This window comes from Microcaecilia unicolor, chromosome 2 (assembly GCF_901765095.1).
Source record: "Microcaecilia unicolor chromosome 2, aMicUni1.1, whole genome shotgun sequence".
NCBI classification, from domain to species: Eukaryota; Metazoa; Chordata; class Amphibia; order Gymnophiona; family Siphonopidae; genus Microcaecilia; species Microcaecilia unicolor.
Window position 1 is genome coordinate 108,292,784 of NC_044032.1, and position 25,695 is coordinate 108,318,478.

The 25,695-nt window shown below is 42.7% G+C and overlaps 1 protein-coding gene across 1 annotated transcript in view; it reads right to left on the minus strand.

Annotated features, from left to right (window-relative positions):
• ADAMTS6 (ADAM metallopeptidase with thrombospondin type 1 motif 6) overlaps positions 1–25,695 on the minus strand; it is a 648,820-nt gene that overhangs the window by 556,814 nt on the left and 66,311 nt on the right. Inside the window, exons 6-7 of the mRNA XM_030193183.1 lie at positions 18,212–18,295; positions 17,342–17,487 (exon numbers count right to left, since the gene is read on the minus strand). Coding sequence (XP_030049043.1) covers positions 17,342–17,487; positions 18,212–18,295 — 230 coding nt within the window. The remainder of the gene's footprint in view (positions 1–17,341; positions 17,488–18,211; positions 18,296–25,695) is intronic.

Genomic DNA, 25,695 nt, shown 5'->3' on the forward strand with positions numbered 1-25,695 from the left:
TAATTGGCACCAATAAATATTTGCATGTGCAACTGCCCTTAGTCATTATTCTAGAAGCTACGTGTACCAGTTCCATTGCACGCAACGTCTAGGGGAGCCTAGACATGAGAGGGGCATGGTTGGTTCAGGGGGCATGAGATGGCAGTCTTCAGAATTGCACATAGTATTCTAAATGGGGTATCACCAGAGACTTATATACAGTGGTGTAGCTACTTGGGGACACGGGGCCTGGGCCCCCCCAAAATTTGCTCTTGGCCCCTGGTTTGTCTAGCGGGGGTCCCCAACCCCTGCAAGCTGAAGTCTTCGTCCAGCGCTGTTCTCCGGCCCCGCCTCATTACCTGCCCTGCTCTCTCTCTTCCCCTCACGTCCAGCACGCTCCTTTTAGTGAAACTGAGCGTGCTGCTGAGTGCAATTTCTATATCAGCAATTGCATGTTCAACTGCCATTACAAAATCCTAGCAAAGTCTGCAGTTACATGCTTAACTTTAGGCATGAGGACTTAACACTAGCTCAATGGCTGCTGTAAATTCTCACTCCTAACTTTAGGCAGTTAGGCGCGTAACTGTATTCTATAAAATATATGCATGCATGCCAGGCACGCCCTTGACCCGCCCATGACCCTCCCAGGTCCATGCCCCCTTGTAGTTGGGCACCATGAAAATTGCATGTACATTTTGTACAATACCAACTAACAGCAATTACATGCATAGCTGCTAATTAGCGTCAAGTAACATCAATTGTAGGCAATTAGCATCTAAATATTCAATTAAGTTACACTTGTAACTGACTTTATACTATAACTTGAGTGTGCAAAATTGAACATTAAGCATAGAGTTTGGTGCGTAAGTATGTAGAATGAAGGGGGATTGTCTGGTCACTGTCACAGCCACTATCCTGTTAACTCAATAGATTATCCAGACAATGGCTGAATATCAACACTATTCGGATCATTTTTGCAGCCTGCTCTTGCTCCAACCTTTGGATTAGATCAGTGGTTCCCAAACCTGGTCCTGGAGGCACCCCAGCCAGTCAGGTTTTCAGGATATCCACAATGAATATTCATGAGAGAGATTTGCATGCAGTGGAAGCAGCGCATGAAAATCTTTCTCATGAATATTCATTGTGGATATCATGAAAACCTGACTGGCTGGGGTACCTCCAGGACGAGGTTTGGGAACCACTAGATTAGATGGATAGTATCAGGCCAGTTAGAGGTACTTTTGGCCCAATATTATCCATTCAGTGGCCAAAAATCCACAGATAAGGAAGTGATATGTTCCCAGGTGACCAATGAACCTACAACTTCCTTTGAACATATGCCTGGATTATGCTCTTTCAATGAGAAGAACTAACTGAGTACATCCCTTTCTGGACATTAAAATCCCTTCCTTTGGTTTCACAATATGACATCTTTTAAAGATGTTATTCTGTGCATCAGAAATGTAATCCTGAACGTCACTTGAAAGCAGGTACAAACCATTAAGACCAGGCCTGTAACGATAACATGAATTAAACTATAATAGTAGACTCTGCCATGAATAAAAAGTTTGGACATTATGAATCTCACTGTCAAATATAAGAAGGCACAAATGGTCCGGGGAAGTTTTAGAAACCATGCTGCCACCTGCTGCAAGCATCAAATGCCTAAATGTAAATACCATACAGCTAACTTGGCCCTATATGAGCCTCCACCTGACAAATTATCAGGCAAGTCATTTTTGTAATTATAAAACTGTATCAACAAACAAAATAATTCCATCTTTCTTGTTCACAGGCACACCTGAACATACGCTTTATTAGACTGTTAGGACTCACAACAGCTTCAAAGGGGAAGAAAATCTCTCTTACATTCACAGTTATGTGTCAATAAATAGCTGCAAAAGTCAGTACACCGCTCCCCTGCTGCTGAGACATTTGAGTCGTCTGTCTGTATGAGGTACATATTTATGAATAAACTTCTTTGTCTCTACATTTTGGTAATATTTTGAAGGCACTAAGTTATTACAGCTGAGCAGGCAAAAGGGGAAAAAAAAACCCAGAATGTGAACACAGTCAGTTACTGTTTTCCAAAACTTTTCAGTGCATAAGTGACTTAATAGTTAAGGGTCATTTATATATTTCTGCTATATAAATGACCCTTAACCAACTATTAAGACATGTGATACAGGTTGGGACAAGTGGACTTGAGGCCCTTAATCCACCTGGTAGCTATTAAACCTACATTACTCACAAACAAATGTTATTCCTACTATTTAAGAACCAGGAAATAAAATATGAGATTTGTATTAGATTTTAAACATGACTTTTAAGATTGGGTGTGCCATGCTATAGCCACAAGTTTTTAAGGACTTGGCTTCTGGCTGGTTGACAAAAAAATGGAACATGTTAAGTTAAGCAACCTGCTCCAAGTTTCAGGTGCCATTAACCTGCAATAGGCGTCTGCTGGAAATTCACAACAGACATAGCAACTCCATCTTATTAAAGTCATTGGGCCCGATATTCAGACCGCGAGGCAGACTGCATAAGTGCCACGATTGGTGTTGACCCCGGATTTCGATACCAGGCCGTTTCCAGTTACCGGAATTGAATATCCGGGGGGTTTTTTTTGGCTGGCTCAAACTTAACCAGCTAAGTGAATATTCAGCGCTGGCCAGTTAAGTTTATAACAGCCAAAGATAGGACTGCTATTTGGCAGTCCGATTTGGCTGCTAAACTTAGCCCATCAGCGCTTGAATATTCATGGATACCCAGCTATGGACTAGATTCTACGTATGGAGCCAAAAAAATCAGCATTGAAAAAAGCACTATTCTAGCAGGAGTGCTTAAAGTTAGGCGTGGTTTATAGAAAAGCGCTTATGCCCAGGAATCGCACTTCACTTTAGGCGCAGTCATTTGCACCAACAGAAACATGGTGCTAATGTGCCCACCTATATTAGGTGTGTATCCCTGTTATTCTATAACAACGGAGCTCATTTTCAAAAGAGAAAAGCGTCCAAAATTGGCATAAATCTGCATTTGGACGTTTGTCTCACAAAAACATCCAAATTGGTATTTTCAAAACCAATTTTTAGACATTTTTTCTATGAAGTCCGTCAGAAGTGCGTTCAAATCACAAGGGGCATGTCAGGGGTGTGTTTTAAATGCGGGATCTAGGCATTCCTAACACCTGAATGTTTTTCAGCCTTAATGGAACAAAACAAAACCGTCCAGGACTAAAATTAAGACGCTTTGAGCTAGACCTGTTTTTATAACGAATAAGGCACAAAAGGGTGCCCTAAATGACCAGATTACCACTGGAGGGAATCAGAGGTGACCCCCCAATACCACCAGTGATGACTGACTCCTTCCCACCCCCACAAATGTGAATACAAATATGATTTAGAAAACTCTATGACAGCCTCAGGTGTTAGAGCCAGGTCTATTAGAGCAGCATGCACGTCCCTGAAGTAGTGTAGTGGTCAGTGCAGTGCACCATGGCATGGGGGGCTCTGGTCCCTATCTCCCTCTACCTGTCACATTTGTGGTGGAATCTGTGAGCCCTCCAAAACTCACCAGAAACCCACTGCACCCGCATATAGCTGCTCTCTTCACCCATAAGGGCTATTGTGTACAGCTGTGCGCAGTGGGATTTGGGTGGGTTATGGGGGGCTCAGCAGACAAGATAAGGGAGCAACGGTGAGATGTGTACCTGGGAGCATGTTCTTGAAGTTCACTAGGGTGCCCCATTCATCTCCTGGGATGTCTTGGAGACCGGTCTACTAAAAATGCTGGCCCTCCTACATCCCAATGGCTTGATTTTCTACGTTTTTCACTTGGATTTTGTTTTTTTTAATGGACCAAAAAAAAAACAATCCAAAGCACAAAATCTTGTTAGAAACAGTATTTTCAAAAACAAAAGATAGACATTTTGCTTCTCGAAAAATGACCTCATTCAGATTTTGGACGTTTTTTGCAAAACGTCTAAAGTCAGACTTAGATGTCATATCGAAAATGGCCCTCAATGTGTGTTCATTTTAGTAACGCGCCCATTACACCCATGACCCTCCCATTTCCACGCTCCCTTTTTCAGATCGCATATAAATGCCAAATAAATTTAACTAGTTCCAATAATTGCTTGTTAGAAAGCGAATTATTGGTGCTAATGAGTTCATTAGTCAATTAAATTGCATGCACAAATTGGGCACACGTGCAATTTTTGGTGACTTTTATAGAATTAGGGGGTATACTCTAACCACAAATATTCAGCAGAGATGACCGGCTAACTCCCACTGAATATTAGCGATTAACTGGCTAAATGCTATTTAATAAGCCAGGAGCCATATTCCTGAACAGTTAAATAGCATTGAATTTCGGTCAGCTTGTCTTTTTGGAAGATGACTCCTTTGCTGGGACAACAGCACCTCACCTCATCAGATGCCTCTCCTTTGGTTCAAGCCACTTAACTAGGAATGTGGTCAACTAACAGCAGAACTTTCTATGGCACAGATTACTAAATAATGTCAGAGATTAACGTTCAAAAAGTGGCATAAATCTACATTTGGACGGTTTTCTTACAAAAACATTCAAATTGGTATTTTCAAAACCAATTTTTAGACACTTTTCTATGATGTCCGTCAGAAGTGTGTTCAAATCACAAGTGGGTGTGTCAGGAGCGTGTTAAGGGCAGGATCTGGGCGTTTCTAGCACTTGGATGTTTTTCAGCCATAATGGAAGAAAACAACACTGTCCAGGACTAAAACTAAGATGTTTTGAGCTAAACCTGTTTTTATAACGAATAAGGCACAAAAAGGTGCCCTAAATGACCAGATGACCAGTGGAGGAAATGAAGAATGGCCTCTCCTTATTCCCCCAGTGGTCACTAACCCCCATCCCACCCCCCAAAAATGTGATTTAAAACATTACCTGCCAGCCTCAGATGTTATACTCAGGTCCATTAGAACAGAATGCAGGTCTGTGGTGGGTGCAGTGCACTGCAGATAGGTGGACCCAGGCCCATACCTCCCCCTACCTGTTACACTTGTGGAGGAAATTGTGAGCCCTCCAAAACTCATCAGAAACCCACTGTACCCACATATAGGTGCCCCCATCACCCATAAGGGGGCTATGGCAGTGGTGTACAGTTGAGGGTAATGGGTTTTGTGTGGGTTTGGGGGGGCTCAGAAGACAAGATAAGGGAGCAATGGTGAGATGTGTACCTGGGAGCATTTTATGAAGTCTACTGGAGAGCCCCCCCCTAGGGTGCCCTGTTGCTTTTCTGGGAAGTCTGGGGACCTGTCTACAAAAAATGTTGGCTCCTCCTATATCCCAATGGCTTGATTTTGTGCGTTTTGCAGTTGGACATTTTTTTTTTTTTCAAAAAATGGACCAAAAAACAAAACGTCCAAAATCAGAAAACCTTGTTCAAAACAGTATTTAAAAAAAATAAATAAAGATAGACGTTTTTCTTTTTTGAAAATGACCTTCTTTCCTATTCAGATTTTGGACGTTTTGCAAGTCGGACTTAGACATCATATCGAACATTCTGCTCCACATCATATTTTTAAATGTCACTGAAAGAATATGTAGCATGGGAAAAGATAAGCATGAATACATAAGTCCAGTAATGCAGTGTCTGGTGAACCCATGTCACAGAGGACAAATACGTAAGGAGGGGGAGGGATTCTTCTTCCAAAGAGCCTGTAATCTAAAAGGACAGTGCAGGGGGGTATATGATGGGCAGAACTGGTGGTATGACAAATTACAGAAGAGATGAGGGCTTTATGGAAACTAGTGAAATGTTTATCTTCAGACATGGCTTTAAAAGTGAAATGAGATGACGTGGGCAGCAACGACTGGGCCAACAAAGGCAGATGGAAAATAGGGGAAGACTGTGGTGAATGCAGAGTACAGGAACATTATCTATTCAAGATACTGAAAGCAGTAAACACAGCAAGGACATTTATTATATTGTATTTTAGCAGGAATTCTTTTACAAGGCAAAATATGGCATTGTTTTCCTACTAAACAGTCCTCCGGATATTTGGCCTAGCTTTAGGTGAATGTTTTAACAGATATCCTAACCTGTTATTCTACCAGAAAACACATTTCCTGGAAAACTAATATTTCAATCCTTCTTTTGACCATTTATGAGACCTGCAGTGTCATAAAAGTTAACTGACAAAGCACAGAAAAACCAACCATATTTTCTTTGCTTCTGCTCTGGGAGCCGATTTTATTTGCGTTCTAAATTACATTTATTATCCGTGTTTTTCTGACAAAGAGCTATCTCCTACAGTCCACTACATAGAGAATATGAAGTCAATATTCAAAAGCTTTGTGCAGTTAACCTTGAAATTGCGCACAGAAATTTTCAGGACTGGAATTTTACCTCCCCCCACCCCATGCTCCACTCTTATATACAGCCCCTCGCAAATATGAGATAAATAATTTAAGCAGATATTTGTAGAATAGCACTTAGAGGCCAGACTAGCATTAACCAGTGTAAGAGTACACATATACACATAATTGCTAGTATACTAAATATTTACACATATAACATGCATGGTTACAGAATTGCTCTCTTAATGCTAATGTTCAGTGGTGACCAGATAAAAGTTATCCGCCCAACATTCAAAAGAGTTTTACTGGGCAGGATGTCAGGGGTGCTATTCAATATTCAGGGGGATTTCGGGGCCTCTTCACGCCGGTATTTATGCATGTTTTGGGGCAGGTGTAAAAGCCAGCATTTACAGTTTTTAATATCCGTGTATAATTTATGCCATTTTTAATATCCATGTTTAGTTTGGTATTTGATATACTGCCTTTGTTAACTCAGTAGATCAAAGCAGTTAACACAGCAAAATGTGTAATGCAGACCTACCTAAACCATGGTCTATCCACACCCTAACCACATCTTCATGACTCTATGCATGATGTGCATCACCATGTCTAAATAGAAGCTTCCTAATTCGCTATTTGTACATGTAGCTGATCTACACATGTAAAAGCTGTTATTTCCTTGTGGAGATCCATCTAAAATAAAGGCCATAAGCTCCTAAACTTATACACATACACACATCTATTTGTCTGAGCTGGCCAGAAGCATTTCTGAGGGTTTGGTTTTGGTGAGGTTTGCTTAAAATAAACTTGCAAATGTGTGTGTGTTTGACAGCAGGTAAACATTCCATGGGTAATTTAAAAAAGAGAAAATATAGCACATTCCCTCTTAAAATTGGTATGTTATGCACATTTTTGCATACAAAAAAAGAGAAGTGGGGGGGGGGGTAGACCAAATGTATATCCAGACAGCAGGTTTATTTATAAATCAAATCCAAAGACTTAGTACATAAGTACCGCCATACTGGGAAAAGACCAAGGGTCCATCAAGCCCAGCATCCTGTCTCTGACAGCGGCCAATCCAGGCTTCAAGAACCCGGCAACCCCCCCCCCCCCCCCCCCAAAAAAAAAAATTAATAATGTTCAATGGACTTTTCCCTCAGGAATCTGTCCAAACTCCCTGCATTTTGGCACTAACCGCGCCTGCTCCAGGAGTCAAAGTGTCTCTGTATAAACAACATCAATACACATATTATATTATTAAAACATAAAATAAACATTAAACAAACATCCATACTGTGTAATCTAATATTTCACAAGATATAAAATAATTTGAAATTAAAAATTAAATATATATATATATAAATCAACATAAGTACAATATTAAAAATACAATCTTAAGCATACAAAAAAGATAAGAATGAAACAATACATAAATATGACATGACGTCATATAATCCACTGGTAATCCCCACAAAGCAATACAGAAGTATAATAGACTAGATCAGCCACTGATGATAACAACACATAAATAGGATAGAGAATCCAAAAGTACAGCATCTAATAAAAAAATTAATTGTAAAATCTGAGATACTATAAGATCAAAGGTGACAAAGTACAACTTCCATTGAAAGTAAATGGCAATTTACATTGAATAATGTCAAATCTAAAATCAAATATAAGACTAAACAAGCCATACAGATCAAAATCAAACCTCACAGAATGGTATGAGCATGTTGATATAAAGAAAAAATATATATAAGCCTCATTCAGGGCCCTATTTACTAAGCCATGCTGTAGGTGCACTAATGTTTTTGGTGCACTAATGTTTTTAGCGCATTCGTAAACAGGGCCCTTATGTGTAATTTATAGAATAATATAATCTACTATTACTACTTATTTTTTAGTGCTACTAGATGTACACATTATGGGCTAGCTTCTATATACGTGGAGGAGTGGCCTAATGGTTAGGATGGTGGACTCTGGTCCTGAGGAACTGAGTTCAATTCCCACTTCAGGCACAGCTCCTTGTGACTCTAGGAAGTCACTTAACCCTCCATTGCCCCAGGTACAAATAAGTACCTGTATATGTAAGCCTGCCATGAGTGGGAAAACGCAGGGTACAAATGTAACTAAAATAAAATAAGGCACCTGAAAATTCCACGTGGAAAAACTATGCCGAGCACCTCTCCATGCAACCAAATGTAGTCACAGCCATTTATGCAATGTTTTACTTGGTGTAAATCCTGACACCTAAATTAGATGCAGAGTGGGTATATTCTATAACAAGGCACATAGATTTTAAAAACACCCGCATCACGCCCCCCGGCCACACCCTCTTTTCAACTATGCAACTTAGAATTTACGTGCACCATGTTACAGAATATGCTTAGCGAATTCTGCGTGTAAATCTTAATGCCAATTAGTGCGGATAATTGCTTGTTAGCATCCAATCAACAGCGCTGATTAACAAGTTAAACAATTAAGTTACGCACGTCGTTAAAGAATATGCTTTGATTTCCACATGGAAATTAAGGTGCGATATATAGAATCCAGGAGTACATGCATTTACTGGGTAGCTGTGGTCACATCAGCCATTTTTAATCTATATAAAGACACATAAGCGCCCGTATATCTTATAAAATTAACCCAGAAAAGCTGCAGAAAGTGCAGCCAACATGAAGTTGCAGATGCTTATCCCTGCTCAGGAACAGATGTAAATGCAAGCATGCATATTTTATAAATTATGCATTCAAATTACCATTCCACCCGCCCTACACCCAAGCTCCACCCCAAACCACACCTATACCTGAGTCACATAATACTACATGCGCTCTTGTCATCATGCGTATTATTTTTTAAGAGGCATTTTACCTCAAAATGTCTCTATAAAATTACCCCCATACCTGTAAATGCCACCATTTATACACATAAGTGGATTTTGTAAACACACACATGCAAAACCATCTAATGAGGGAACCCGTCCTTGCTCCAGTGAGGTAGTTTGAATGTCAGAGAGGTAGGCTCAGTCCCCCTCCTCAACATCTCCACAGGTTCAATCGCAAAGCTAGCCAGGTGTTATGCATGAGGTGAAGCAGGTATAAATGCCAAAGGGTAGTATTCAGAAGGATACATATCCAGCCATTCTAAAATATGGGATACATGTATACTTTGAATTACAGCTCAAACCACACCCACAATATGCCTCCTGTAAGTTTCCATGTGCTGCCATATATGCATATGTAGCACCTCTTCTATCACTGTTTATATGTAAGTGACAATTCACACGTGCAAATCCGCTTTTTACAAGTGTAAGAGGTGTCTATGTTTCCTCCAGTACCTCGAGACATTCCTGGGGCAGAGAATAAGAGGAGCAAGGGAGGGATTGGCACTTATGCAGGGGCAGCCCAAGTCAATCTGTTGCCTGAGGCAAGGATGAGATGGTGCTCATCCTTGCCTCATTTGTCCCTTGCTCATTTGTCCCTTCATACTCTGTCTCTTTTCCAACTCCCCCCCTCCCCTCCAGACTGGGGTCTGACATTTCCCTCCTTCCTCCCTTAACCCCCTTCCCTGAGTGTACTTTTTTTTTTTTTGGGGGGGGGGGGGGGGGGTCCAAAAGTCAACGGTGACAGTGATTCCCATATCCTGCCCTGCCATCAGCACCGGCTTCTTCTCTCTACTGTGGCTTGCCTCTCTGGTGTAACTTCCTGTTTTCTCAGAGACAGGCCGCAATACAGAGAAGAAGCTGATGCCAGCAGCAGGGCAGCATATGGGAAACGCTGCCACCGCCCGCAGACTTTTGGAATACAAAAAAAATAAAAAGGTACAGTTGGGGAAGGGGGTTGAGAAAGGAAAGGTGAGAAGCCAGAAGTGGCCGGTGTGGGGGGTGGAAAGAAGGGCCACAGCACTTATGATCACATTTTAGAAAATGTCTGTGTATGCACCGGTGCTTGCTGGCACATACACACACAGACTTCCTCCTGCTTCAGACTAAGTATAACTTTGGCAGAAGCTTTCAGGAAGGCAGTTTTATAGAGGCTCATGAGTACATATGTCACCTTGATAGAACAGGTACAAAATATATACCTCTGTGCCTTGACTGCCTAAGTGGGGATAAGAAAGGATTTTGGATTTAGCTCACACATTTTTTTCAGTTGTAGCTCAAGGTGAGTTAATTTCAAGTACAATAGGTAATTTTCTCTCCCTAGAGGTCTTACAATCTAAGGGGTCGATGCACTAAGTTTGAGTTAGAGTTATGCTAATGCTTAGCATGCAGCTTCCTACTGCAAGCCTAATGCAAAAATGTAGCTCCCCAATGCAGTAACCAAATAGTATGAAAATAGGCCCAGCGCAAAAAATGTGTGCTAACATGGGAAAGTGTATCAGACACATGCGAACACGGGGTCTCCACGAATGTCATCTAGAGGTTTTGCCCAAGACATCCAATTGACACTAGTACAGACTTAATGAATCCCCCCCCCCACCACCGGTGACACTCTCTAGTGACTCAACTGGGCCCACAGACCCCTGACCCCTAATCCCAGAAACACCTCTGGTGGATCAAGTGAGCCACCTGAGTCCTGATTCCAAAAAGTCCTTGATGGCCCAAGTAAGCCCCCACAGATCTCCTCCCCCACTCGACCTCACAAATGATCCACTGACCCAAGTGAGTCATCCTCCCAGGATCCCCTCCTCCCTTCCTGCACAATTTTAAGTTGGGAAGCAAAAGGGATGCCCTTTCGCTTGTGCCACAGTGCCACCATCCTGACAAATGGTAGCACATGACACCAAGCAGTGTGTCCCAGGTCAGTTTTCCAAATAAGGCCTTTCTTGGGTTTCTATAGACATAACTGAATATAATCAAGATAAGCCACGCTGAATAAAATTGATAAGCAGTTCTGCAATTTAAATGCTTTATTGAGGAGCTTTAATGACCGGTGATTATAATTTTCAACCCTACGAGCCAAAAAGTAAGTGGACTGAAAATTCTGAGGTCTCTTTTCCACGTATGTTTTCTTTCAATGTATGTGGTTTATACACAGAACTAAACAAATTAAGGGGCCCTTCTACTAAAACGTGGTAAAATTTGCAGTTACAGCAGCGTAACACAGGATTTTACCACACAGTAACTGCAAATTTTATGTGGCATTTTTCCCCATTATTTTTATTGCAGGTCATGCATTAATGTCAGCGCATGCTGCCTGCTGAGAGTTAAGATGGGGAGCACTTACTGCCTCCTATTAAGGAAGCAGTACATGGTCCCGCACTAACTCTGCGTTAGGCAGTTAGCATTCTGTAAGTGCAGCGCATTAACTGCCAAATGCCTACCATGTCCACTCTCTGCCCATGCCATGCCCCCAACATCAAATGCACTTAACACGCAGTTAACGCTGTGTTAATTGCAAAAACACTGAAAAGCCCCTTAATGCGGCTTGGTGCTAGTAGCTAACACAGAGTTAACCACAAGCTATTTGAATTCTTTTATTAGCACCACAATACAGAAAAAACAGTAAAAAGGAATAACACCAGCATATCAATGATTGTCTCAACCTTATAACCGTTAATACCTCAATAAAATGTGGCAAAGTTTTACACAACCCCCCCCCCCCCACCCTTTCCCACTTTTCCCCTCCCCAAACTCTCAATGACGCACTGTCCAAGGCCTGGACCAAATATGCTGTTTCTTCACGGTGATCCACACCCCTTTACCAGTTCAGAACAAACAACCCCTTTCCCTCCCACAAGCCCTGTACCCCACTCCCTTTTTGGAAGATATGCTCTAGGTCACAAATTTAAAAGATAACTGTGGGCACGATGTGGTAACCAGTCCCAAAACAAGACCAGGTTTGCTGAAAATGTTGCCAAGCTCTAGGGGACCCAAGCCTGATATCTTCATGAGAAAGAATATTTAATTTCTCCAAGCAGTCGGCAAGGGTGCTACAGGCTATCTCCACTGAAGCAATATACTTTTCTGTGCAATAAAAAAAGCCTTAGGCAACTAGAAATTCAGACCTTTCCGTAAGCCTAAAGAAATAAAATTTAACAGCAAAATATCAGCCCACAAAGGTATTCGCTTCCCTAAAACCGGGCCAAGATAAGTGAATAAACTCTCCCAGAATGCCTGAATATATTCACATGTCCGAAATATATGCGCCAAAAGACGCTGAGACAGTTCTGCACTTTGGACATTCAGAAGAGTCTGCTATTCGAGAAGTTAACCATATTTTACCAGAAAGGCCCCTAAAGGGCCGATGATCAGATGCAAACGCGGGCGCTAGAGGCTATTAGCGTCAAATTAGCACCTGCATTTACTACCACCCCATGATCAGAGCCCCCGAGCATGTGAAACACACTCGCGGGCTCTTACTGCAAGTAGCATGCAAAAGCATGCTAAACATATTCCTCCCCAATGATCAGCAGGCAGTGCGCCAAACATTGGCGCTCTGTCCGTGGCAAACCCTATGGTGAGCCTTGTCCAGCATGCATTTGCATGCTAGGAGGCCCCCCATTCCCACCAATAGAAATCCCCCTGCAGGAGCAGAAACCCTGACCACCCCACCCCAAGCCAGTACTAATGTAAAGCATCCCAGGATACACTGGGAAGGGCTGGGCGCCACCATTTTCAAGGCAGCGTTGGAAGAAGAGGGAGTGTACTACCCCATGAACTTGTGTTGGGAGGGTGGATTGGGGAGGGGTTCAGTAGGGGCACTAGACCACCAGGGCCTTGCTGTTTGGGGTCTGGTGGTCCCACAGACCTCCAGCCTCTGTTTGACAGGTCTGAGCTTTTGACAGCCCAGACCTGTCAAACAAGTGCAGGAGGATGCGCTCACAGGCACAATCCCCCCACACTTTACCCTATGATCAGAGATAATAGCGCAAATAAATTTGCATGCTGTTATCTCTGATCATAGGGGCGGTAAAGCCCCGCGCTGTTCCAGCGCTATTTTTAGAGCGCTGTTTGGAACATCACAGGGCTTTCGATCATCTGGGCAAAAGTGAGGACAACTGACAGTAGCAGACCAGGCAGAAAGGTCTGCCTGTCCCACAAAAAAAAAAAAAAAGAGGGCTAGTCCTGAAACTCAGATTGCCTAGGGCAACTGCAGGAGAGAGTGGAGACTGAGTGAACACTGACGGACACAGATTTGAATGGACCGCTGTAAAGTTACATTTCACTTTCTGCTAGCTAGCATCAACCCATGAAGAGGCACACTGCCTGTCTGGCTTATGTTCTGCGCTGCCGCCAGGCTCCAAATGTTTACAAACAACAGGCGATTTGTGGGTTTGACAGACATTTGGTAACATTCAACTACAGGATTCCGACTGCAATATTTTCAAACAGTACATCTGGGAAGGAAAACAGCAATCTGGAAGCAAATGGGTTGCATTGCAAACTTTTCAACACGAGCATATGGCCACACAAACAGATCTTAGTCTGGGACAGAGGCCTTGCAAGGCACAAAGTTTCAGACAGAACCTTCACAGCAAAAGCAATGAAAGAGAAAACAACTTCCAGTTGTTTAAGTCTGGGGTTTTAACAACCCTTATCTTGTCAAAGGAGCCACACTGATAGCATTGTTTAAAACACCAACAGCAAAAGCTAGAAAACTGTTTTACAAGTGTGAGTGTCAAATCTTATCTGAAAGCAATTCTGATTGATGAAGTATTTCTCGTCTGCAATCAGAGACAAACAGAGCCAAGGAACAGGGGAGTTCAGAACCAATAAAGATCTCTGCCTATCTAGGCTATCTTCTACAATGGACCAAAATAACAGTCCTAAAATGAATATTAGTATTCATGAGGCCTCCTAAGACAAATATTAGTTCTCATGAGGCCCTCACTAACATTACAGATGGGAGTGAGGGTACTTCCCGTCTCCCTCTTATAACATCAGTAATAAAACAATAGCTTATATAAGTGCTGGACATCCAAAGGCACACTATCTTAAAAACCTTCAAAATCACCATTGAAATAAAAATTCACATTAAAATTAAAAGAAAAGAAAAATGTCAAGAACCTGCTAAGTAAATACTACGGCAAAACTGAACATGTCACATTTCTTCTGCTGTTTTTACATCTTGCTCATGATGCAGCTTTCACATATCAATTTCATCATGTGCCTCCTCATTAATTTAGATGGCCACACTTCCTATTCTGAACAAAAATTTCTCTGGAAATTGTCTCTGTGAAAAAAAAGACAGTTTTATTAAAGAGGCTCTCCAGAGCTGACCAAAGTGACCAGCAAGAGAATGGAAAGCTTCAGCAATTCTTTGCATGAGCTGACAATAGGAAGGGCTTTGTCTAATGATGACGGCTCCTGAAAGTATCAAACCGAACCCATCTGTGCATTCTTACACAGCAGTGAAAAGCAATTTGAAAAACACATGCAACAGGTTCAGATAGGCAGCACAATTTCAAAAACTCCCTTATCTCTAGAGGGTCACTTTAAATAAACAATCATGATGATAGCCCAACCCAGTCATGAAAAACTTATTGCAAATAATTAACCAAACAGAATCACACAGTTCTTTCACACTTGCTATATTCTCTAAACTTCAGTTCTTCTTGGACAGAAAGAAAACATGGGCCAGATTTTCAGCCAGTGAGATCACCGGATTAAGGGCCTCTTTTACCAAACCGCACTAGCAATTCCCACACGACAATGCCGATGAAACCCATGCTGGGTTCGCTACCGTGGCTTGGTAAAAGAGGCTCTAAGCTAACAATCTAACTTCATATAGGTGGAGGCACTGAATATACAGATTGACTGATGACAGCTCTGGCACTTACCCCCCCCCCCCCCCCCATATTCAGTCAGCGGCAGGTACTATAGTTAGCTGTTGCCATCAGCGCCAACCCCGGATATGTAATGCTGGGCCGAATCCGGTGACTGGCATTGAATATCCATTTTCAGTTTGGGCTGTGGCAATTTAACCGGTTACGCGAATCTTCAGCGCTAGCTGGTTATGTTGTTAAAGATAGCACTGCTATTTAAGCAGCCTATCTTATTCGATCAACTTAGCCAGTTTAGCATTGACTATTTGGACTTAGTCAGCTAAGTTGCGCAACATAGCCAGATAGCGGCTAGCCACTAAACACTAATATTCAGCTATCTTGTGCTGAATATTAACTGGCCAGGAGCTGTTCCTGGCCCGCTTAAATAGTGCTGAATATCAGGCTCTATCTTCTTAGTTTAAGGCTTGCTGCTCATCAGGCCTAAACTAAATGGCTAAATTATCTGTTTAGTGGCTGAAGAGTGCCATTAAGGGAGCAATTCTATAACTGGATACCTTCATTTAAGCACCCCGAGGACGCATGGTGAGAGCCTATTCTACAATGACATCAGGGCGACTGATTTTCCATTATAGAATACTAGCGTAACCCCAAATCGGCAAGCCTTACATTTATGTACCTGCAGTTACACTAGCCATAGATCTGGTGTAACTGCAGACGTCTAAATGTGGCACGGAAGCGCAAAATTTACAGTGTTCTGTATAAATCCGTCAATATGTGTGCCCCCTTTGCATTTCCATACTATGCCACTTAGATGCACCATTGCAGAACAGCACTTAGGTGCCCCACTCACTTACATATATAAATATTAGGATTCTGTGAATTAATCCCCACCAGGGGCACATAAATGTGAGCCCCGTTATAGAATTGCCCTTTAACCCCCAGATTCTACATATTGCGGCAGTGCAGCCACATTGCACGCACAACTTAATTGTTTAACAAGCCAATCGGTGCCAATAATTGGCCCACAATGATTCATTATCGGCACTAACAGGCACTAATTAGATTTCATGTGCAGAACTTTCTAAGCGTATTTTGTGATGCGGTGATCATAAATTCCAATGCGCTGATCTCAAAAGGGGTGTGGCCACGGGAGAGGCATGGGTGGGTGGTGGGTGTTCCTAAAAATTATGCGCACTGTTAAAGAATACGCCCGATCCACAACTAAGTTAAGTGCGGGCATTTACACCAGGTTTTATGTGGTGCAAATGGTTGCGCCTAAATTTACAGAATAGCGTTAAGCGAGGGTTTTTTTCCGCATCATATATAGAATCTAGACCTGAATGGGCAATTTCTGCCACACCTTTGCTCGTCACCTAACAATTTTGAATATAGTATCAGGGCTTTTAGCGATTTAAATTGATACTATTCATGTAGGGGCCTTTTACTAAAGCTTAGCGCACACTAAATTCTAAGAAGCCCATAGGTCTATACCCCTGGATTCTATACAGCGTGCCTAGCGTTCTGCGCTGAAATCCAAGCATATTCTATAACAATGTGTGTAACTTAACTGGCTTAATAAGCTAATCAGCATTGTTGAACATCACTTAACAAGCAATAATGAACACTAATTGGCAATAATTAGAATTTATGCGCTTAACTCGCCAAGCGTATTCTGTAATGCACTGCGCCTAAATTCTAATGTGCACAGCCAAAAAAGGGGCATGGTTATGGGCAGGGAAATGGGCATTTCATAGGCATTCCAAAATTTATGTGTACAGTTATAGAATATGGCCCTCTGCACCTAAATCTATGCGTCAGGATTTATGCCACATTTTCGTTGGTGTATATGGAGGCACACAGATTTAGGTGATAGAATATCAACTAAGTGTATTATATATACCACGCCTAAATCTAAGGGCCGCTTATAGAATACACTTAGGCGGAAATGTTAATGTTTACCGTGCGGTATTTTTAGGCGCCATATATAGAATCTGTTCCTATAATGTGCTTCTTAGCACATGCTAATGTCCATTAGCATGCACTAAGCTTGCATTAAACTTTAGTAGAAAGGCCCCATAATGTCCAAAAACCTAAGGACATGGGGGGTTTATGCATTGCCTTGAAGGTCAACTTCTTTTGAGTATCAAACTACATATTTTTCTTAAACATTTCACTATCTCTTTTTTACTGTTCCTCAGAGCACCTTACCCATGAGTTTGACAAATAATAAGACACAAGAAGGAAAAAGAAAGCAAACATCAAAAGGGGATGGGGGAAAAAACACATAGCATACCTAGTAATAAGTACTGCGTTATCATGGTGGGCAATCCCATTTTCTGGAATGCTGTTTCCATCACTTTGGTGGGAGAGAATGGATTTCTGCCACTTACAGAAGCTATCGAGGGACTTGTCTGCATGGTGGTTTATCTCCAAGTTTGGCTGCAATACAACATGCATACCGGAAATATTCCAAAGAAATGACTACGGTCAGTTTGTTAAGCTTTTTTTGTTTTGAAGCCTAAAATGGGACTATAATTAGAAGCAGTGGTTTCTAGGAATAATGTCTTCTTGCCAATTTTTATATCTATAAAATCTGACCCAGAGTTCAGTCAGCATATTACTTAAGAGACGTTATTTCAGTTCCAACTGAAATAATGATTATGTCAATGTAACAATTTTAGGCTATCAGCATAGAATAACAGAAATAAAACCGTAATTGTACAACGACAAATCTTCCAAATCATGCTGATAGTACAAAGTGATTGCTAGATGTACATAGATATATGCAAGTGTATCTACAATATAAGTTATTTGATAGATTATTTTAACATTACTTGATATTCTAAAACATTTAGGGCCCTGTTTACTATGGTGCATTACTGTTTTTAGCACGCCTACATTTAGCGTGGGCGCTAACCATGTTGGCGCCTATAGGGATACTGTAGGCACATACATGGTTAACGCGCGTACATGGTTAACACGCGTTAAAAACATTAATGTGCCTATTATGCTGCTTAGTAAACAGAGCCTTTAAACAATTAAGGCTATATACTCAAATTCAGTCCTTCCAAGTAATAATTAACTGGGCCCTTTAGCAGCGCATACACTGTGGTAGTCTCTAGTTTTAAGATTTAAGAATTCTTGCATTAAAGCTCAGTCTTACCTGATCTTCAGTGAGAACAATTAAACGAGTCACTATGATATTCACAACGTTTCCTAGACTGGAATCACGATAAAGTTTGGCAACCTGACCTCCAGAAAATAAGAAAAGACACAAAGTCAGACAAGAAGCATCAAACTTTGGCCAATTTATTAATAAAACCTAACTTTTCTTTTTTTTTCTGTTGACACTTATATTCCACGCTTTGAATATTACAATTCAACATTTCTTGATCTCTCTAGGGGGCCCTTTTACTAAACCGCGTAGGCACGTACACGCGTCCTACACACATAAATTTTGAACTCCAGCCCGGCTACCGTGCGGCCCAGGCGGTAATTTCATTTTTTACGAGCGTCCACTAAGAGCCAGAAATTTTCCGCTAACCGAACAATAATTGCCATTCTATGCGTGTAGACCATTACCACCCGGTTAACACATGAGATTTTACCGATAGGTCAATGGGTGGCGGTAAGGTCTCAGACCCAAAATGGACATGTGTCAATTTTTATTTTGCCACACATCCATTTTCGGCCAAAAAAAAGGCCTTTTTTGCAGGCATGCTGAAAAATGGACCTGTGCACATCCAATACACATGTCTACATTAGCACAGGCCATTTTTCAACACATCTTAGTAAAAGGACCCCTAGGTGTATTTGTTAAAACAGCGTTTGAAAAAGGCTTGTACGCTTCCAGTATTCTTAAAGTAGAACTGATCCTAGCTCAAGTTTTATTAGTGCTGGAGGGAAGCAACAGCAACATCATTTAATAGGAATTAGTTCTGTGGGAGCCAGTGGGGGCTGAGCAGCAGTGGCGTAGGAAGGGGGGGCGGTGGGGCGGTCCGCCCCACGTGCACGCACTGGGGGAGTGTCAGTGCCGCTGGTTACCTGCTCTCTCTGCCCCGGAACAGGTTACTTCCTGTTCCGGGGCAGAGAAAGCAGGGAACCAACAGAGCCGACGCAGCTCCCAGAGATGACTTGCACTCGGCGGGGCGGAGAGCCAGCGGTAATGATGCACTCCGGGGGGGGGGGGGGGGGGTGCGCAGCGGCGACCCGCCCCGGGTGTCAGCCGGCCTCACTACACCGCTGCTGAGCAGCCCCAATATTGAGCAATACTGATGCCCAAGGCAACATAGTCTTACTAGCAAATTCCATTATGTTCCATTCTTCCTAGTTTAAATAGGAAACTGCACCTGCCATGGAGGGCATCATGTTGTAATGCAGTCCTTGAGGCACACCCACACCTGTTAGGTTTTCAGGATATCTACAATGAATATCCACGAGATAGGTTTGCATACCAAGGAAGCAATGCATCAAATCTATCTCATGCATATTCATTGTGGTTATTCTGAAAATCCACCTAGCAGGGTGTGCCCTGAGGACTGGGTTGAGAACCATTGCATTATGTGGCCTACGCACTAGTCACACTAAAATATTTTAGCGTACATGTGCTAGAAAATTGAATATGCATATTCAAATGTTACTTTGGCAAGAAATGCATCAAATATTTTATCACATGCCACAAAAAGCTTTAAATGCTACATAAAGATTATGGAAAAGATTCAATACATGTCGCTGAAAATTCAGCACCAATAAAATTCGGTGCTCAATATTATTCTATAAAGGGAGCTCCAGGATGAGCACTCTTTATGGAACTACTCTCATATGAGGAAAGGCTAAAGAGGTTAGGGCTCTTCAGTTTGGAAGCGAGATGGATGAGGAGAGATATGACTGAGGTCTAAAAAATCCTGAGTGGTGTAGAACGGGTAGAAGTGAATCAATTTTTTACTCCTTCAAAAAGTACAAAGACCAGGGGACACTCAATGAAATTACATGGAAAATATTTTCAAAACAAATAGGAGGAAACATTTTTTCACTCAATGAATAGTAAGCTGTGGAACTCTTTGCTGGAGGATGTAGTAACAGCAGTTAGCATATCTGGGTTTAAAACATGTTTGGATAAGTTCCTGGAGGAAAAGTCCATAGCCTGCTATTGAGACAGACATGGGGAAGCCACTGCTTGTGATTGGTAGCATGGAATGTTGCTACTAATTGGGTTTCTGCCGGGTACTGCTGGAAGCAGGATACTGGGCTAGATGGGCCATTGGTCTGACCCAGTATGGCTATTGTTATGTTCTTATGTTCATTATTTGGGGCCAAATCGAATTGAATATGAATTTGGTACAGCCTTAATGATAAATAGTATAAAGTTACTATAAATGTTGCACGAACACATTACACTGAGCATGTATAGTCCTTTGTTCCTCATGCCTCAGCTCCCATCCTGATAGCCTGTACATGCCTGATGCAAGGGTGTCAGTGTTAAGGGCAGAGGCAGGAGAGCATCTGGACCATAAGAGAGGCGGTAAAATCAAAGAGGTCAATATTCAGCCAACGGCACTCAGCGTTTTGCTAACTGCGCTGGCATTATGCCTCAAAATTCAATGCCAGGCCATGTCCAGGCTCCAGCATTGAATTTCCAGGTTTCCATAGCCGGTAAAGTGCAATATTCAGCACTTAACCAGTTTTGGGCACTGCATTATTATAGGACTGACTTTTATGCAGTCCTATTTATGTGGTGGCATTGGCCAGTTAAGTGCTGAATCTGCCTCCGGAACACCTCCAAATTAGCTGGTTTTGCATTAGGCGCTCACCAGTCATTTTCAGCGCCACTAACCAGCTAAGTACTACTACTACTACTACTACTACTTAGCATTTCTATAGCGCTGCCAGGGTTACGCAGCGCTGTACAAGTTTAAACATGGGGAAGGACAGTCCCTGCTCAAGAGAGCTTACAATCTAAAGGTAACAAACTATGTAGTAAGTGTAGGTATCATGAATGGGGAAGGTGGTTAGGCGCCAAAAGCAAGGGAGAAGAGATGGGCTTTGAGTAAGGACTTGAAAATGGTCAGGGAGGGCGCATGGCGTATGGGCTCGGGAAGTCTGTTCCAGGCATAAGGTGATGCGAGGCAGAAGGGGCGGAGTCTGGAGTTAGCGGTGGTGGAGAAGGGTACAGATAGGAGTGATTTGTTCTGAGAGCGGAGGTTACGGGTGGGAACATAAGGGGAGAGGAGGGTAGAGAGGTAATGGGGGGCTGCAGATTGAGTGCACTTGAAGGTCAATAGGAGAAGCTTGAACTGTATACGATAGCGGATCGGGAGCCAGTGAAGCGACTTGAGGAGAGGGGTGATATGAGAGTATCGGTTCACGCGGTAGATAAGACGTGCGGCGGAATTTTGGACAGCTAAGTGCCACTGAAAATGAACAGTTAGCCCTGAACAAGTGACTTAATCGGCCATGAATCATTTCTGGCAAGTTATATTGCTTTGAATATGGACCTCAAACTTTTCCAGCACAGAAAAAACTAGCCAAAAGCAAGCCTCTCAGATGCCTGCCATCAAAATACTGGTAACATTGCTGTTTAAAAGAAAAATCTTGCCATATCAGATACACTGAGTATGACAAAACAGGGGATTTATGTCTATAACTTCTTATGTTAAAGTATGACATATTTGTTCCCTAGTGTATTTCCCTTGTTTGGCCAGCAGATGGTGACTGTCTTTTTTTTTTGTAAAGCTATTACAGAACTGACAGTTTTTTCCCACTTAAGCACTGAGGTAATCTTTAGTCTCAGAGAGGGAGAGGAGAGAGAAAGATCTCTTCACTGAGGTCCTGTGAGCAGTTATATTTTATAACCTGTGAGCAGCTATATTTCCTGAACTCCCTAAATGTTTAGTTAGTTTTAATATTGATACCTGTTTGATTTACCTGTTATTGTTGCTATATTTTCACCATGTTCAATTTCCTGACATTAAACCTTATTAATTTATTGACTCTGCTGCCCTGGACTGATTAAGAATCCTGGAGTTTGTGTGTTTGGTCCGGGGGGGGGCTTTTTGGGAACTGTGGAACCCCTGAGATTGTGGCCCCAGTGTCCTTAGAAACCACTGTGGAATTAAATTGTGGGTGGGAGCAGGGGCGTATCTGCGTGGGGCCACAGGGGCCTGGGCCCCCGCAGATTTCGCCCTGGCCCCCCTCCCGCCGCCAACCCTCACCCACTAATGTTGTTTACCTTTGCTGGCGGGGGACCCCAACCCCCGCCAGCCGCCGAGGTCTTCAAAGTTCTTGTTCGTCGTCCTCCGTGGCCATGCTGTACCCTGTTGATTCGGAGTCTGTCTGACATCGCACCACGTTGTACACGCATACAACGTGGTGCGACGTCAGACAGACTCCGAATCAGCAGCGTACAGCATGGTCACGGAGGACGACGAACAAGAACTTTGAAGACCTCGGCGGCTGGCGGGGGTTGGGGTCCCCCGCCAGCTGAAGAATTATTTTTAAAAGCAGGCGGAAGCGGACCTTGGCTGGCGGGGGTTGGGGTCCCCGCCAGCAAAGGTAAACAGCGTCAGCGGGGGAGGGTTGGCGGCGGGAGTGGAGGTGGAGAGAGTCGTTGGTGGCAGGGGGGGGCTCTGGCAATGGCGGGGGGGGGGTCGGTGGTGCCGGGGGGGGCTAAATGTGCCCCCCCCTCTGGCCCTGGCCCCCCCTACTGCCAGAGTCCAGATACGCCCCTGGGTGGGAGACTCACCCAGAGGCAAGCGTAAACCAGCAGGTGGGAGGAAGGGTATGCCAGAGTACAGAATGTGCACAGGTGGTAACGGGCCTCAGCGGTGCTGGGACAGACCCTTCAGGTGGCCGCAGGGTTACCCCCCCCCCCCCCAAGTGGGCTCTAGGTATTTCGTGACATTGAGTACTTAATCTAATTATAATATTCTGCTAGCTTCTATGTAATCAGATTGCATGGAATTCAGGACATTAATTACTCATAAATGTTCCAATTCACCAACATAACTGACAGGAATGTTTGTGTCAACTGCTTTCTGTTTTTCTGTGCATGCTTTTTTCCCTTTAAATGATGCAATATTTTTAAAAACTCAAAATAAATAATGTTCTGTTTCCATTATTAATAATCCACAGTACAGGGCACTTTTTCGTAGTCTAGCATGGACTTTTGACTAAAGAAAATCTGATGCTGAATTTTGAAAATGGAAATAATATTGGATCATATACAAAAAAATAAAACTCATAGAAAACTATTTTAGAATGCAAGACAGTAAAATAAAATAATCCATTAAGTGCCTGTTAAAGCCCATGGGCATAATTTTCTAAAGCATATATAAAGCATATTTTACACATGGAAAAAGGGTTATTATAAAATTGTATGGCAGTATAGGGGAGAAAAGAGCAGATGCATCCAAAGATAGCCCATACTTCTTCAGCAATCACATGTGGGTGTTCTGGGAGAACTATTTAGGTGGAACAGGAGCAGATTTCCAATGTATGCATGTACTTTATAAAAAACACCAGTACAAACATAGAAAACATGCAAAAATTTACAACTTCTATGAAGAAAACATACATTTCTGTAAGAGTATTTGTCTGCTACTTAGGTTGGTTCTGGGTTCCTAAGGCACAGAAGAACCTATGCTTTTTGAAATAGACATAAAATAGGAGCCTTTTTGGACTTTCACATAGGTGTCCTGGTCTAAAACTGGCTCCCTGTAACTGTCTGATTTTGTAAAACTGCCCATCTGAGGGAAACATCAGGGAGAGCTAGGGAGGTAAACTTCCTAGACATAATAAATCACTGCTTCTTGGAGCAACTGGTCCAGGAACCAACAAGATGGGGAGCCATTTTAGATCTAGTCCTTAGTGGAATGCACAGCACAGTATAAGAGGTAATGGTGTTGGATCCAGTGGTGTAGCTACGTGGGGCCTGAGGGGGCCTGGGCCCGTAGATTTTGTCCTGGACCCCCCTCCCAATGACCCTCTTGACCCCCCTCCCCCGCGAACCCTCCCCTGCCGCCGCCTACCTTCACTTTTGCTGGCGGGGGACCCCAATCCCCGCCAGCCGACGACCTCTTCGTCCTGCAGTCAAAAAAGTCTTTGTTCTGTTGCATGCTGACATCCTGCACGTACAGAGAACAGAACGTTCTGTTCTCCGAGTCTGACGTCCTGCACATACAATGTGCAGGACGTCAGCATGCAACAGAACGAAGAATTTTTTGACTGCAGGATGAAGAGTCGGCTGGTGGGGATTAGAGTCCCCCGCCAACAAAACCGAAGGTAGGCGACGGCGGGGGAGGGTTCGCAGCGGGAGGGGGGGTTTAGAGGGCGGGAGGTTGTGAAATGTGGCGGCGCGTCGGCAATGGGGGGGGTCGGCAATGGCGGGGGGGGTCAGCGGTGCCGGGGGGGCTAAAATGTGCCCCCTCACCTTGGGCTCTGGACCCCCCTCCCACCAAAGTCTGGCTACGCCCCTGGTTGGATCCACTGGGAAACAGTGATCATAACATAACCAAGTTTGAGCTAATATCTGGAGTGAAGCCACAAAGAAATCTACTGTAGCATCATTTAATTTTTTAAAGGGTAACTATGATAAACTGAGGGAAATGGTTAAAAATAAGCTAAAAGGATCGACTGCAAAGGTTAGGACTTTAAATCATGCATGAACATTGTTTAAAAATATCATCTTGGAAGCCCAGATAAAATGCATTCTTCATATTTACAAAGATGGAAAGAACAGAAAACAATAGCCTGCATGGTTAAAGGTGAAGTGAAATAAGCTATTAGAGCCAAAAGAATGGAAAAAGGACCCAAATGAAGAAAATAAGAAGCAACATAAGCACTGACGAGTTAGATGCAAAGCACTGCTAAAGAAGACTAAAAGAGAATATGAAGAGAAACTTACCACAGAGGCAAAACTCACAATAACTTTTTCAAGTACATCAGAAGCAGAAAGCCTGCAAAGAAATCCGTGGGACTGTTAAATCATGAAGGAGCAAAAGGGGTACTCAGCGAAGAGACTGAATGAATTCCTTGCTTTGGTCTTTACAGAAGAAGATGTAAGAGATCTACTTGTACCAGAAATGGTTTTCAACGGTGACGATGCAAAAGAACTGAAAGAAATCTGGAAGACATACTGAGCAAAATGGAGAAATTAAAGAGTAGTAAATCACCTGGACCGGATGGCATGCATCCAAGAGTACTGAAACAACTCAAACATGAAATTGTTGATCTGCTGTTAGTAATCTATAACCTGTCATTAAAATTGTCTGTAGTACCTGAAGATTGGAGTATGGCCAATGTAATGCTGATTTTTAAAAAGGGTTCCAGTGGTGATCTGGGAAATTACAGGTCAGTAAGCCTGACAGTGATGCTGGGCAAAATAGTGGAAACTATTATAAAGAATAAATTACGGAACACATAGATAAATATGGTTTAATAACAAAGTCAGCCTGGATTCAGCCAAGGGAAGTCTTGCCTCACTAATTTGCTTCATTTCTTTGAAACGTGCCTAAACATGTTGATAAAGGTAAGCCAGTTAATGTAGTGTATCTAGATTTTCAGAAAGCTTTTGAAAATGTTCCTCATGAGAAAATTAAAGAGTCATGAGATAGGAGGCAATGTTCTATTGTAGATTAGGACTTGGTTATT